Source organism: Equus przewalskii, chromosome 26 (genome assembly GCF_037783145.1).
Source record: "Equus przewalskii isolate Varuska chromosome 26, EquPr2, whole genome shotgun sequence".
Lineage (NCBI taxonomy): Eukaryota > Metazoa > Chordata > Mammalia > Perissodactyla > Equidae > Equus > Equus przewalskii.
Genome location: NC_091856.1, coordinates 5253258 through 5268376, shown reverse-complemented (window position 1 = coordinate 5268376; position 15119 = coordinate 5253258). Strand labels below are relative to the sequence as shown.

The window sequence follows — 15119 nt, the reverse complement described above, 5'->3', positions numbered from 1 at the left end:
GGCTGGGGACTGGGCTGGGCGCCGCCCTCGGGCTGCTCCTGTCTTGTCAGGATTTGGGAAGGCTCCTGGAAAGGCCACAGCTGGTGGCTCTTGGCGGGGTTTTGTTCTGTTGCTGCTGCGAAGACATGGCTTTGGGCAGCATCCGTCAGGGAGGCGGGAAACTGGGTTTGAACCCAGCTCTGCCCCTAGACAGCTGTGTGATTTTGGGCAAGTCTCTACCCGTCTCGGGACCTGTTTGCCCTGCTGTCCTGTGAGGGCTGGTGGATTGGCATGTAGCAGCTCAGGCCCGATGTTCTGAGCTCGGCCCCTCTCTCCAACATGTGGGGAGTGGGCCTGAGGGTGGCAGCATCAACTCTGCCCGCTGGGCAGAGGGCTCCCTGGGCAGTGACCTCAGGCCAGGAGCTGAAGTGCATCTCGGGCGTCCCCCACCTCCTTCTTGTCATCACCTTCTGATCTTGATGCCACGCCCCCTGGACGTGCCCACCTCTGCCCTCTTCTCTCTCCTCACTGTCCTGACCACTTGACTTGTGTCCTGCACGGGCATCTGGAGAGGCCCCAACACTCCCAACCGTCTAGGCCTCCCAGTCTTGGGGAGGACACTCAAGTCGACAAGCCCTTCTTGGGTCCTGTTGCTGGAGGAACCCACCTCGAGGGGCAGTGTTGACCCCAACCCCCTCCTCTCTTCTTCCTCCACCCTCCCCTCCTGGATTTGGGAGGCAGAGAAACACAGTCTGACTCTTGGCCCCCTGGCTCACTAACTAGAAGGGCTTGGGCAGCTCACCTTACCTTTCAGGTCCCTTATCCATAAAATGGGGACAGTAATGGCGTGTGCTTCATGAGGTTGTCGAGAGGATGAATTCACTCCAGAGGGAGGCTGACAAGCCCCTGCAGCCTGCTTGCTCCCGGAGGGCTTGGGGAGAGGGTGGGAGGAGGGGGGCAGGGAGAGGGGGAGCAGGCGAGGCGGGCCCTGGGAGCAGTTTGCACCTATGCCTTCAACCTCCCCTCCCCACCCCGCAAATCTGCAGTCCTGGAGAAGCGGATCCATGCAGGCAAAGAAGGGAGGGCTTCAGAGGCTAGGGCTGTCGGACGTCTGGGCAGGACGCCAGAGTGGGGGACAAAGAACCACTTTGGAATACAGAACTGGAGAGAAAGCTGCACATAGAAGGGGCAGTGGTCTCTGAGGCATCCTTTAGCTCCACCGTGAAGTGACAGGGTGACAGGGCTCCAACTGCTTCTCCAGCGTATGGAGCTGCCTGAAGCTGCCCTCTTTCTGCAGGGGTGAGGACCATACGCCCCAGGCTGCCCTCAGCATCTGTGCCCTCATAACTGGGGTGCGGGCTCGAGAATCCCAGACCTCCCTCAGGTTCCAGTGCACTCTTCTGCCCCTCCCTCTGAGGCCTGAATCCCTTCTGTAGCAACCCCACCTGTGCTTGCACACCTGCAGAGGCGGGGAACTCACTCCCACCTGGGAAAGGCCCTTCTGTCCTTGGATCCCTCTCTTTTTGGAAAGTTCTGCCTCTGAGGGAGCCGAAGTTACGTCCTGGTTGCTTCTCGCTCTGGTCCTGGCTGTTCCCCTGATGCCCAGGTGCCACACTGGTCCCCTCGTCTCGGTGACAGCTCCTTGGGATGTGCAGGCAGGGCATCTCTCAGGCCTGTATTTCCTGTCCACGTGGGCCCTCCTGTCCCGGAAGCCACTCCTCGGGTGACAGGGAGCAGGGAGGGGCTCAGAAGACGGATGCTGATCTGCATTCTGCCTTCTCTCTTGCCCACAGGTGTGATCCCTCTGATGTCCCGCCTCGGTTTTAGTGTCAGAGGCGCACTTTGCATCTCATTGATTTCCTGTAGAGGTTGGGATTCATCATCTTAACTGCAATAATATCCATGGTTTAGTAATATCCAAATATTTCTGTAAATATTGGTCTGGTCCCACGAGTGTGCTGCGATTAAAGCAATCGGCACTTTGTCACAGGAAAGCCACGGGGTTCTGCCGCCTCATGTCGTTACCCCACGGCTCGGTGCCCCCTGGCTTCACTGCCCGCCAGCAGAGTGCCGGCTCCTTGAGAAATGGCAGGTGAAGGGAAGACTGCTGGCTGGGGGGCTGGAGGGGGGTTTGCGCATCATCCAGGAAGGGGCTTGGGCCTGGTGCCATTTCTGTGCTGGGCCCCGGGGGTCCCAGAGGGAGGGTGTGTGGACTCTCAGGAGAGTCTCTGATTAGCCAGGAAGAGTGGCCTTGAGCACAGGACTGTGGCGTTTAGAGGAGGGGCCACCTCTAGCTTGGGAAGGAGGGAAGGCTTCCTATAGGAGGGGGTGTCTAAGGATGTGTGGGATCTCAAGGTCCGAGCTGACTGTGTGAGTTTCCTATGCTGCTGTAACAAATCATCGAAAACTTAGTGGCTTAAAATAGCACAAAAGTATTATCTTATGGCACTAAAGCTCAGAAGTTTAAAATCAGTCTCACCAGGCCAAAATCGAGGTGTTGGGAGGCGTGGCTCCTTTTGGAATCTCTAAGGGGGAGTCTGTTCCCTGGCCTTTCCCAGCTTCTAGAGGCTGCCTGCATTCCCTGGCTCGTGGCTGCATCCTCCACCTTCAAAGGCAGCAGCACAGCACCTTCCAACAGATCAGACAATGTCCCCCAGCTCCCTGCTCCTGTTGTCATGTCTCCTTCTTAGACGCTGGCTCTCCTGCCTTTCTTCCTGTGAAGACCCCTGTGATTGCATTGGGCCCTCCCCGATAATCCAAGACGGTCTCCCCATCCCAAGACCCTTCCCTTCACACCATCTGCAAAGTCCCCTTTGTCCTGGGGTGAGGATGTGGACATCTTTGCGGGGGGGACATTATTCTGTCTATTACACTTACGATTCTTTGGAATTTCTAAACCTGTGAAGGGCTGGCTGATGGGAAGAGGGATTTGAGAGCCAGCGAGCTCTAGTTCCTTTGACCTGTCTGTCCCCGCCCAGTGCAGGTGGATCCAGGGCATGCTCCTGCCCGACAGGGTGGTGTTCTGGGAGATGGGCCCCTGAGGCGCAGTTGGTGGGCTGGGGGAGGGACTGTGGCCTGCAGGCGCCCCCCCCGCCCCGCCCCCCCGCTCCGCCCCCCCGCTCTCCCTTTGAAAGACTGCTCTAATGGGCTGATGCTGGTGAGGGCCCCAGGGAGAAGGGAGACGTCCTGGTATGGGTCCTGGGTGTGGGGGCCTGTGGCTCAGGCCAGCTCTGCCAGTTAGGGTCTCCGTTCCTAGTTGCCATGTGGGCTGCCAGACGTCCACAGCAGGTGGGAGCTGTCACAGGGCTTCCAGAGAGCACTGGGCAGGGCTCAGGTCACAGGTCCCCACAACCCTGTGCCGCGGGAGGAGAGCAGGGACCTGTCCCCTGCAATTCCGCCTGCCCTCAGGCCCATGGGTCCCCCGGGGCTGCCTACAGAGCACCACAGCACTGTCCCCAGGGTCAGCCCATTGTGTGCAGCCCAGCCCCGGGGCATGTGCCTCACCCCTGCAAGACCATCTCAAGCCACAGCATGAAGTCTTGCAGGCTCAGAGTATTCCCCCTCTGCATCCAAGCGGGGCAGACTCAGTGCATCCTGTGTGCTTCCCTTCATTCTCTCATTCGTCTCATTGTTTTGAGCACTGTATGTATGCCAGGCATAAAGCTGGATCCTGGAAATAAAACAAGGCCCCTTGCTCGAGGGGCTGCCATGTTAGCTGGGGAAGGGATGTGACAGCCCCGGTGTGCAGTAGGCTCTTTCTAAGCCAGCTCAAAGTTGGTGACCTGGACTCCTGAGCCATCCACTGAGGCCCATGAGGCTGGCTGCCCCCCACCTGGGCCCCACCTCTCATGACACTGTTGCTCATGGCCCCTCACCTGTTGTCCTGCTCTTGGTAACTCTGGGGAAGTGAGAAAAACCTTGGACAAGTGGCCAGACACGCGAGTAGAGGGAAACCGGGGTTCCCTTCAGGAAACTTAGCCTGTGCTGTGCGTGTGTGGCCAGGACAGGGAGCCCAGGCCTCTCCGTGGGGTCGTGGTCTGGAGCTCGAGCAGCCAGTCTCAGGAGGCCCCACATGCTTGAGTTTCCTGTGGCCACAACAAGTCTGCACTAACTGAGCGGCTGAAAGCAGCAGGAATTCACTCTCCTATGGTTCTGGGGGCCAGAGGTCTGACATCAAGGTGTTGGCAGGGCCACGCCCCCTCCGAAGGCTCTGGGGAGAGTCCTTCCTGCCTCTTCCAGCTTCTGGGGGCTCCAGGTGTTCCTTGGCTTGTGGCCACATCACTCCCGTGTCTGCCTCCGTCTTCACATGGCCTTCTCCCTCCTGTCTCTGTATCCCACATCTCCCTCTGCCTTTCTCTTCTAAGGACTCTTATCACTGGGTGTAGAGCCCCCCGAGGTAGTCCAGGACGATCTCGTCTTGAGATCCTTAAATTAATTACCTCTGCAAGGACCCCTTCTCCAGTGAAGGTCACAGCCACACACTCTGAAGGTTAGGACTTGGACATACTTTTTTAGGGGTCACCACTCAACCTGCTGTCTCTGCAGTGTGAACACGCAGGTGACACACACACGTGTGCCGTCTTCACGTGGATGCAGCCGCATGTGTACCCCAGGTGTTCCCACGTGCAAGAATCACACCTGCAATGGATCTAATATGTGTTCACTTAAGTGCTAGCCCTTTAAAAACCTTTTCACATATTCAACTCCAGTTATGGGTTATTAGGCGCTAACTTATTTGTAGTCCAGTAGCCCCCCGTTATCCGAGGGGACACGTTCCAAGGCCCCCGTGGATGCCTGGAACCGCGGATAGTGCCAGACCCCGTGTATACCATGTTCCTTTCGCTTAAAGGAAGCACTTCACAGCTTCTCTTTGGCATATCCAAATTTCCAGCATCACTCCTCTTGCACTGTGGGGCCATTGTTAAGTAAACTAAGGGTGACTGGAACACAAGCACTGCGATCCCGATCCCGCGACAGTCGATCTGATAACGGAGACGGCTAAGTGACTAACGGGTGGGCAGCATGTACAGCGCGGATCTGCTGGACAAAGGGGTGATTCGCGCCCCGGGCGGGACGGAGCAGGGCGGCGAGAGATTTCATCATGCTCCTCGGAACGGCGCACAATTCAAAACATGTGAATTGTTTATTCCTGGAATTTTCTATTTAATGTTTTGGACCGCAGTTGATGACGGGTAACTGACCCCGCGGAAGGCTCGGCTCGGCTAAGCGGGGACTGCTGCAATCCGAGAACTGGGGGCTCCGTTTTTCAAAAGGAGCCTTCTTCAGTGAATGTTCGTCAGGTTTGGAAAGGTGGAAACACAATCGCACTGATAAGTTTCTACAGGAATTTAAGTCCTTGCCCCGTCTCTGAAAGACTTCAGGTCTGCAGAGTGCCCCTTCAGCAACTATAAATTTCAGAACTGCAGAGAGTAGGGGCAGGTGGGACTTTGAAACCCTTGTTCTCCTAGAACCATAAGTGTAGGTGGTGGAGGAAGAATTCCCTTTCTGGCAGCCTGACCAGGTCCTGCTTGCACACCTCTGATGACAGGAAGCTCACTACCTACCAGAACAGCCTTCTTCATCATTAGAAAGTTCTTTTTTGCTTTGGACAAAAATCTGCTTTCCTGAACCATTTACCTGTTGGCCCCCCCTCTGCCATGGGGGTGCCTGGAACCAGGCAGCCTCTCTTCCATGTGACAGCCCTGCAGTGTTTGAAGTTGACCATCTCTTCCTGCCTTGGTCTCCTCTTCTCCAGGCTAATTTTTAATTAGCTTAAATTAATGGTGGTTCCTGGGGAGCTCCAGCCCCAGTAAAAGTGACCTGAATTATTCAAAGATTCGAGTGTTTCAAATGCCTGTTTATCCTAATTAGCATCTTAACTCCAGCGGTACCCTCTGCCTCTGACGAGCAAATTTTAACATGCTCCATATTTTAATGGATTTTACTTGAATGAACTGTTTAATCAAGCGAAGACACATTTCATGAATGAATGCAAGTAAATCCATAATTATACGCTGTAGTCAGGTAAGAGGAGTGACATTTCAGCACAAGCCAGGGCTATATATAGCGAGCGCATTTGAATGACAAAGTAGGTTACCTCGCTTCCATAGGAGAGCTGGGAATTCGCTTCGCTCTCAAGTTCATTTCGTAACCTAATTAGAATTTTCAAAGAGTTGTAAAATGCACGTATGGCACACCTAGCTCTCCCCATCTTTACCTGGTCTCTGCCTTTCTGGATGATTCTTCAGCTGGGCAGAGGTCTTGCTAGGTAGGGGAGGCGTCTGGGAGCTACTTGCCGGGGCCCAGTGTCTGAGCCCCTGATCCTCCCCACGGCCTCCACGGTCATCTTGCCTGCTCCGCCGTCAGCCTTCCCTGCCTGGGACGTGTGTTCGGGACGTGAGAGCTTGTAGCCATAGTAATGCCTGCTTCTCTCTTCTCCTTTCTTCCTGCCTCTCTCTCTCATGCTCTCCTCCTTCCTTTCCTTCTCTCTGTGGTCAGGATCTGCTCGTGGTGCTGGGGCAGGAGTAAAAGGATGTGAGGATCAAAGATGAGACGTGTTGATGGAGCAGGAGAGCGCGGGGGGAGTCCTGGCTCTGAAGGAGAATGGGGCCCTGGACCTGGAGAAAGGGGGGATCGGTGACTTGGGGGGCTTTCCGGCAGGCTGGACCCAGCTGCGAGCCCGGCAGCTGTGTTCCTTTAACCCCTACAATGTGTAGTTTCCAACTTCAGCTGCACCTCAGAATCGCCTGGAGAGCTCTAAAAATGCTGATGCCTGGGCCCGTCTCAGAGATTGCAGTTGGTTTAGGAGGCAGCCAGGACCTCAGTGGTTTTTTAACCGCCCCTCCCGCCCCCCAGGGGATTCTCATATGCAGCCCAGACGGCTTCAGGGGGCTGCAGCCCCAGCCAGCATCTTGACTACGACCTCATGAAAGATCCTGGGCCGGGACCACCCAGCTGAGTGGCTCCCACATTCCTGACCCATGGGAACTGTGAGATAATAAGTGTTCCTTGTTTGAAGCCACTAGGTTTGGGGATAATTTGTTACACAGCAATAAATGACTAATACAGGTCATTAGTTGCCCCAAATGTATCCCCAAGCTGGTCACTTCTGCCACGTTCACCGCTTTCTCCTCATCCAGCGTCCAGAATCTCCCCCTGGGATGAGTCTGTAGCTGCCTCACTGGCCTTCCTGTCCCCCTCATGCCCCTGCCCCCACTGGTCCTGAGGTATCAGTTTAAAACAGTTCTGGTCACGCCACCCCCTCCCTGAAACCTTGTAATGGCGTCACACTGTTCTTAGGCTCGGGACCAGAATCTTTCACGGGAATTGTGAGGCCCTCCTGGTCTGCCCCTGCCCACCTCTTCTTTCTCATTTCATTCCAACAACCTCCCCCACCCCATCCCAGGCTCTGCTGTAGCCCCGCCCCATTCTTCTGCTTGTTTCCCCACTAGCTCCCTCCCACCACAGGGCCTTTGCACATGCTGCTTCTCAGCCTGGAGTTCTTCTCCCTGCCCTACCTCCTGGCCTGGGTTGACTTCTCCATGGTAACCTCTCCCAGAAGTCTGCCCCTGGACCTGAGAGCCCTTGTCTTGGTAGGCACCAGAGAGGTCATCTGATTAATGTTTCTCATGCCCCCGAGATAGAGACCCTGGACACTGAATGGTTTTACTCACCATCAGAGCCCTAGTACTCCCTCACATGGGGCCTGAAGGAGAAGAGATGTCAGTATCGTGAAGGCAGGAAGGAAGGAGAGAGACCAGCAGGAACAAACAGGGCCCAATTTGGAATAACCAGAGCGCTAGGTAGCTGTCCAGGAGGGAACTCAAGCCCAGAGACCAGGCGGCGACGGGTCCAAGCTGGAATTCCAGCCCCAGGAATGAGGTAGGATCCCAGATTGGGGCCTGAGGTCTAAGAAGGACCCTCACCAGGCTGACAGGGGGCCGTACCCCCTGGGGCTCCTGGCCTTGGGCCCCCTCCATTGCTGTGCTGGAGGGTGGGGGTGTCCAGGCCTTGGGGGCGATCCCTAGGCGCAGGGAGCTAATTGGCCCTCCCCGTGGGCAGCAGAGCATTGCAGAGAGACAGGAGCCTGGCAGAGCATGCAGACGTGGTCCTGGGACCGTGAAGCAGGGACAGTGGGTGGAGAGAACAGACTGACCCACATGGCTGTTATTCAAGGTGGAGGCCAATCATGCAGTTATTTTGTAAAGCCATGACCGAGAGATTTCCAGAGAGGGCGGGCCCAGCATCACCTTGGAGCCGCTGTATGTCTAGGCAGAGGGGCAGGCTCCGGAGCAGGGAGAGCCTTGCAGGCGCAGTGGCACTGAGGCCTGCTCGGGGGTTCCCGAAGGCACAGGGTGGACTCACATGCCTAACGGGCCACATAGACTCAGGTAGGCTGGGCCAGAAAATGCTCCCAAAGAGTCTGTTCGCCTGCAGCCCTCTCCCAATTGCCTTTGCTTCCCACCTTTTCCTCCTCCAACCTGTCTGCTTCTCCCCCACGCCTCGCAGGATGGACAAAGACGGCCGTGTGTCCCCGATGCCTAGTGTGTGGATGGAAACTGTTGCTCAGTCACTTGGAGGATCAAAGCCATTGTGACGGCTTCATTGGAGTGACAAGTCCCTGGCACCACTTCCCCGACGGCCCCGTGACCAGCTGGGAGGGAGGTTGTGTACAGACCCACTGGGCCTGCAGGCAGACGGCTGATCTGACCTGACGGCGTCTCTCCCTGCTCAGCCTGAGCAGGACTGTCCCCAGGGCCCCAGGCTTGCCCCCAAAGCCACTGATTCTGCCTGGTCTTGACTTCTTTCAAGATGTTGGACTTCCCTGGAGCTTGAAGTCTGAGTTCAAATGTTAAAATCCTTGGATTTGGATCTTTGATTCCCAAGGCCGCACAGGAGCCCCGGTGTCATTGGTGTCACCCCTTGTGACTGTACACACCCCAACTTGCCGTGTCCACGGCCTCCCTAAAGAGTCCTGGGTCCCTGTCCTAGCCACACCTCTCTCTTCTGAGCCTGATCCACTTTGTCACTCTCCTACTGTCTCTGATAAACGGACCCGGAACCAAGCCCAGCGTTCCACTCCGAGGAGGACAGACCAGGGGGCAGCCGTCTCTCCTCCAGTCTAGACGTGATGTCTTTTTAAACGGAGTTCCCAGTCCTGCTCACCCTTGTGCAGTTGCCTTACTCAGTTGACACCTTCTGGCCTCCTAATCAAGGGGAAAATATCCAAGCTATGGCTGGGCCCAGATTCACTGCCCTGGAAGCGGGGCGAGTTCCCTGAGGTGGTCTCAGCCCTGTGAGCTGACCCCAAGGCCCTGGCTGTAAGGACCCAACCCCTCCTGATTCCCCTCCTAGCAGCCCTGGGGCCCGCTCCTGGCCTTCATCACTCCCCCATCAGCCCTGGCCCTCCCTTCCAGGTGATAGGGCCACCTTCTCCTCTGTCCCCTCCCTGCTCATCAGCGCCCATCTCTCCGCATCCCTCCCAGGATGGCCAGGGCCTCTCAGCAAATCAGACTCCTGGTGGCCGCCTCCCTAGGCCACGTATGCCGATGAGGCCCCATGGGACCCATGCTGTACTTGAGTGTGTGTGTGTGTGTGTTTTATTGTCTTGGGAATTAAGAGTCACTCCTTCCCCAGAAGAACATATTTCTGCTTTTATCATGGAGGTGAATAAAAAAATAGGATTCCCGTTGCAGAAATGCAGTCTGCAGCGAGCTGCTAAACGACATTGGTTCCGATAAACAAGAGACGCCTGCCCTTCCAGAAGGAAAAAGACATGTTTCTCATATTTCCTTAGTGCATCTTTGACCAGTGCACCGAGGGATCCTTCTAGCCACAGTGAGTGTGTGGATGTTCTTCCTTGTGAGGAAAATCAGTTACATCATTTCTTTTCTGCGCTCTGGGTATCTTAAAATACCATTTAGGACTGGTTTCCTCCATTTGCTTTCCCTAAAAAAGTCCTTCAGAATGAACACCCAGGCCGAGCGCAGACTTCTCGGTGCTGAAACCGTGGGCAGTGAGCGGCCGATCGCACCAACCATCTGTTCCAGCCTGTTCTGGCTCATCAGGCCTCCGACACCTTCCACATCTGGCAGGATCCAGAAGAGCCAGCCTGGGGGCGTGCGGAGAGCACTGGACCGCGAGTCCCCCCTCACTTTCCTCATTTGGGAAATTAGGGGCCGAATGAGATGACCTCAGGGGTGTTTTGGTTTTGTTAGTTTTGAGTTCTGACCGCCTGTAACATATTTTGTCTGCCGTAATTACATACAGCGTTCATGCACACACTTATGCAAAGATGGGTGCTCCCGGCCACTGACGCCCCGAGGCCACAGCGCAGGCCTGGAAATGATCATCGCGGCCTTTGAGAGCATAAAGAACTTTGGTGTTCACAAAGCCGTTCCACAGCCTCGTGTTTCTGCCAGGCTCTGAAACAAGCCTGTGAGGCACACGCCCTATTGCCCCCGTTTTAGAGGAGAAAAGACTGAGCTCCAGAGAGCTCGTGTGGCCCCGTCAGGTTGGGTGGTCAGGTGGGTGTGGGTGGAGAGCCGGGACTCAACTGCGTGCCCAGCCGTGTGGGCACTGAGCGCATTGCCTTCCTGCAGGAGCAAGTTTGCACATTTTTCTATGTTTAATAATTGTTCTTGCTCCACAACACTCTCATGACACACAAAACTAATCATGGAACCCCACCTGCATCCAAAAAGGATTTGAGGCAGCAGAAATCTACTCTAATGGCAAAGTCAACTTTTCTTTCTTTTATTTTTGCTGAGGAAGATTCGCCCTGAGCTAACATCTGTGCCAATCCTCCTCTATTTTTTGTATGTGGGATGCCTCCACAGCATGGCTGGTGAGTGGAGTAGGTCTGTGCCCAGGATCTGAACCCACGAACCTGGGCCACTGAAGCAGAGCGCATGGAACCACTCGACCACAGGACTGAGCCCAAAGTCAACTTTTTTTCCCAATCAGTTATTTCCTAATCTTCCATCAAAATAGAAGTAGAAACTAAGGATGGACAGGGCTCCCCCTGACTCTGACAGTTTCGTTCTCTTTATAAAACCTTTATCACAAGTATCTCAGGCATTTGGAAAAGCTCAGAATAACAGACAGCTATAGCTTCACCACTCAGAGTTAGTAAATGTTCACATTTTGCTCTATTTGCATCATATTTCTTTTAAAGAAATAAAATATAGCAGTTCTCACTGAAATCCCTTTGTTCTCCTTCAGTGGTGGTGGCTTCCCAGTGACCATCCTGTGACATTCAGGGTCAAATTATTCAAAGCACTTTGATGTCTACCTTGGAAGGATCCACCAATTGTTGAAACAAGAAGTGCTTTTTTTATTGTGGTAAAATACACATAACATAAAATTTGCCATTTTAACCAATTTTCAGTGTACTGTTCAGAAGCATTAGGCACATCCACATTGTTGTGCAACCAGCAGCACCATCCGCCTACAGAGCTTTCTCATCTTCCCAAACAGAACTGTACCCGTTAAACAGTAACTCCCCGTTCCCCCCAGCCCCCAACCCCTAGTAGCCATCGTTCTGCTTTCTGTGCCTATGGATTTGATGACTCTAGGAACCTCATATAAGTGGAATCCTACAGTATTTGTCCTTTTGCGGCTGGCTTATTTCACTTAGCATGATGTCTTCCAGATTCATCCATGCTGTAGCATGTGACAGTATTTCCTTCCTTTTAAGGCTGAATAGTATTCCATTGTGTGTATAGACCACAATTTGTTTACCTCCTCATCCATCAGAGGACACTTGGGTTTCCTCCAGCTTTTAGCTGTTGTGAATAATGCTGCCCTGAACACGGGTGTACGAATACCTCTCTGAGACCCTACTTTCAGTTCTATGGGTGTACCTAGAAGTGGACTGCGGGGACATATAGTAATTCCATGTTTAATGTTTGAGGGATCGCCATGCGGTTTTCCACAGCAGCTGCACCATTTTACATTCCCACCAACAGTGCGCGAGGGTTCCAACTTCTCTACCTCCTCGCCAAGACTTGCTGTTTCTGTGTTTTGATAATAGGCATCCTAATGGGTTTGAATAAGAAGAGCTTTTAAGGATCATCTTCTCTTAAAGAGGAAGAAACTGAAGACTCGAGAGAGGGAGGGTCACACAGAGGCTGAGGTCATGAGCAAGTCAGTGATGGAGCAGGACCTGGAACCTGGGTCCCCCAATTCCAACCCACTTCTTTCTACCAAAACACACAGTCCAGTTTCCATAGCTTTATGTCAGAGGGTGCACAGCCATGGCCATGGGCCAGATACAGACTTCGGATTTATTTAGTTTGATCCTTACTCTGTTGTTTTAATTCGAAATAGTATCAACATTTTAAAATGTAGGGGGTCTTATATTTTAAAAATCTAGAATTCTGATTTCTCCCCTCAAAATCAGAAGGTCTGGTGACTCTGGACTAACATTCTGGCACAACATGATTGGAGCTGAGCAGCAGCTGCCACCTTACATGGGGCATGTGGTTGCCAATCTGCCACAGCCCCCACCACTCCCTAATATCCTTCCGCACAGGCTGTTTCACTCCTGGTTGGTCCTGGTGAACACTGGAGTTTGCAGCCCTCTGCTTTCCAAGCACATACACATTGGTTATTCTGTGTGTCGGCAGATGTGTGGTTATGTTTAATGTCACAGGCTGCTTCCATACTTGCTTACTCTTTCCTCTATTCTGCATTGGCAATCTGAATGTCTTGGGTCTTTCTTCACCCTAGAAGCAAAATAATATTGCAAGTAAATAATGCAAAATATAAACAGATGTATTTGAACAGTCTCGCTTGCAGACAGCGTGATGTGGAGGAGAAGTGCCAGCATGAAAACCCAGAGACATGGATGCTCATCTGGACTCTCCTGGGAAATTCCTGGGCAACTTCAGCCCGCCCCTTCACCGTCTGGCTTCCTCGTGCCCGTGCACCAAGTGTAGGGTGGGACTGGGGGGTCCTTAAGGTCAAACGGGGTGCTCTAGTTTATAATGAAGAAAAACCCGCTCCTTTCGCCTTGTGGTGGAGAAAATCACCTTGCCCATTTGAGCCCCTTCCTGGAGCCGACCCCTCTGAACCGCCCCCCTGTGCCCACCAGCACAGCCACCCTCTGTTTTCTCTTTGCTGACAGGTGAGGAACGACCTGACCGGGGTTCTGTACGGTGAGGACATCGAGATTTCAGACACCGAGAGCTTCTCCAATGATCCCTGCACCAGTGTCAAAAAGCTTAAGGTAGGTGCAGCTGGCCACGGCCTGGAGGACAGACGGACACCACACTCCTGGGGCTCCCCAATGCCCGGTGGTGGAGGAGCCTCAGGTTCCCTCCGTTTCGTTTCATCCTGGGCACCTCAGATGGGGGAGAAGCTCCCGGGAGCTGGCTTCCCCCGGCTTTCCTGGCCGAAGGTCTGATTGCCAGGTGCCAGCCATGGAGAGCTTACTCGGCGATTCTGTATTTCTCAGCCGGGCCTGAGAGGCAAGCAGGGCAGCAGTGAAGAGGCTGGGAGGGAGGCACTGTCTTGCCCAGAGCCACAGCAAGGGAGTACTGGTGTTGGGACTGAAAGCCCGCCTCTGACCCGGCCCCCAGTGACACTCACTGCAGGGACAAAAAGAACCAACTAGAAGTTTGCCCAGGTGTAAGTGGTCTCTAACTGCCGTTCATCTGTTCATTCCGCAAACTCTCTCACACACCTGGCTTGTGCCAGACCTTCTCCTGGGCTCACAGACACCGTCAGGCCTGCCCTCGTCCTCAGGCCACCCTCAGCTGGTGAGGAAGCCAGACACCTCTCTGTGGAAACGGGAACAGAGGGGCCTGGGAACAAAGGGAGGAAGTGACTCATCCTGCCCACCCGGGGAGAGGGTTCAGACAAGGCACCAGAGAAGGGACAGCATTTGAGCCCAGCCAGCCGTGGAGGAGGAGCAGGACCGACACCTGCAGAAGCCAAACAGGGAAGGTGGAGTGAAGGCAGAAGGCTGGGGCAGCCACGCTCACTGGCTCTCGGGATTGCAGGAGGTCCACAGGGGCTGGAGTGTTGCAGATGGGGAAGATGCTGAGGCTGGAAAGAGAGTTTGGAGTCAGTTTCCAGGAGTCTTGAATGCCGAGCCAGGAGGTTTGATCTCTTACCCCGAGGGCAGTGGGGGGCTTCTGGGGGGTTATAAGCAAGTACAGGCAGTGACGGCTGTCACCTCCTCTTTCACTCTCTTCCATTCCGTCACGCCCACATTGGAACTCGTTGGCATGGAGACTCCAGATGCCAACTGCATGTGTCCCTTCTATCTTGGGCGGTCCCCGGCTACACCCGTCAGAGCAGGTGGTAATTCAGAGCTCTAGTCTTCCAAAGCCCTCAGTTCACAGATGGGGAGACTGAGGCCCAGAGACACGGAGCAAGGGAAGCAGAGCACCAGTTGTCCATCACCTGCTGGGGAGCAGACACGGCACCTGCAGGTCACAGTTCAGCCCAGGAGCCTCTGCAGATGAGGAAACAGTAGGCAGGGAGGGCGTGCGGGCAGCCAGGTGGCAGCTCTGCCCAAGCTGTGCCCGCAGGCTGGGTGGGGCCAAGAGGACTGGAGGGGTGGCGTGCCCGCACTGCAGGGAGCAGCCGGGGCGGGGCCGGGGCTGCAGGAGGCGCCTGGTGCTGCGCTGACATTCTCCTGCCAAACGCAGTGCCTCCCCGGGGTGGGCACTTGAAATAGCTTGCGCACCTCAGCGGCTTTAAAGTTTCATGAGCCTTTGTGTGTGGAGCAGAAGCACTAGCTGAGAGTGGGCAAGAAACGGGTGCTCTGCTCATCGCCCGCCAGCTCCAGGAGAAGCGAGAGTGGTATCAGCGATGAGGAAGGTGGCAGCGGTCTTTCCAGCGTGTTCACCGAGGGCCAGGCCCCCAGGCAGAGCCCGTGACCTTCCCTTGCTCATTCCATCCTCCCCAAAGCCCTTGGACGGAGGGAGTTTTTGTAACCCCATTTCACGGATGGGGAACTTGAGGCTCGAAGAGGTTCGGGAGCTCACCCCAAGTCACCCAGCTGGAAGGCGGTGGGTGGAATTCAAACCTGGATCTGGGTGACGCCGCCAGGGTCCGCTTCTCCACGCCCCACACAGCTGCGGTGCTGAGAGAGGGTTCCAGCGTCACAGAAGCGCTGGAGAGCAGAG

General features: G+C 54.8%; 1 protein-coding gene across 3 annotated transcripts in view; it reads left to right on the top strand.

Moving 5' to 3' along the window:
* Positions 1–15119, top strand: part of GABBR2 (gamma-aminobutyric acid type B receptor subunit 2) — a 331181-nt gene that overhangs the window by 155715 nt on the left and 160347 nt on the right. For all 3 annotated transcript variants that reach the window (XM_070595867.1, XM_070595866.1, XM_070595868.1), the window contains one exon: positions 13109–13210. In XM_070595867.1, coding sequence (XP_070451968.1) covers positions 13109–13210 — 102 coding nt within the window. The remainder of the gene's footprint in view (positions 1–13108; positions 13211–15119) is intronic.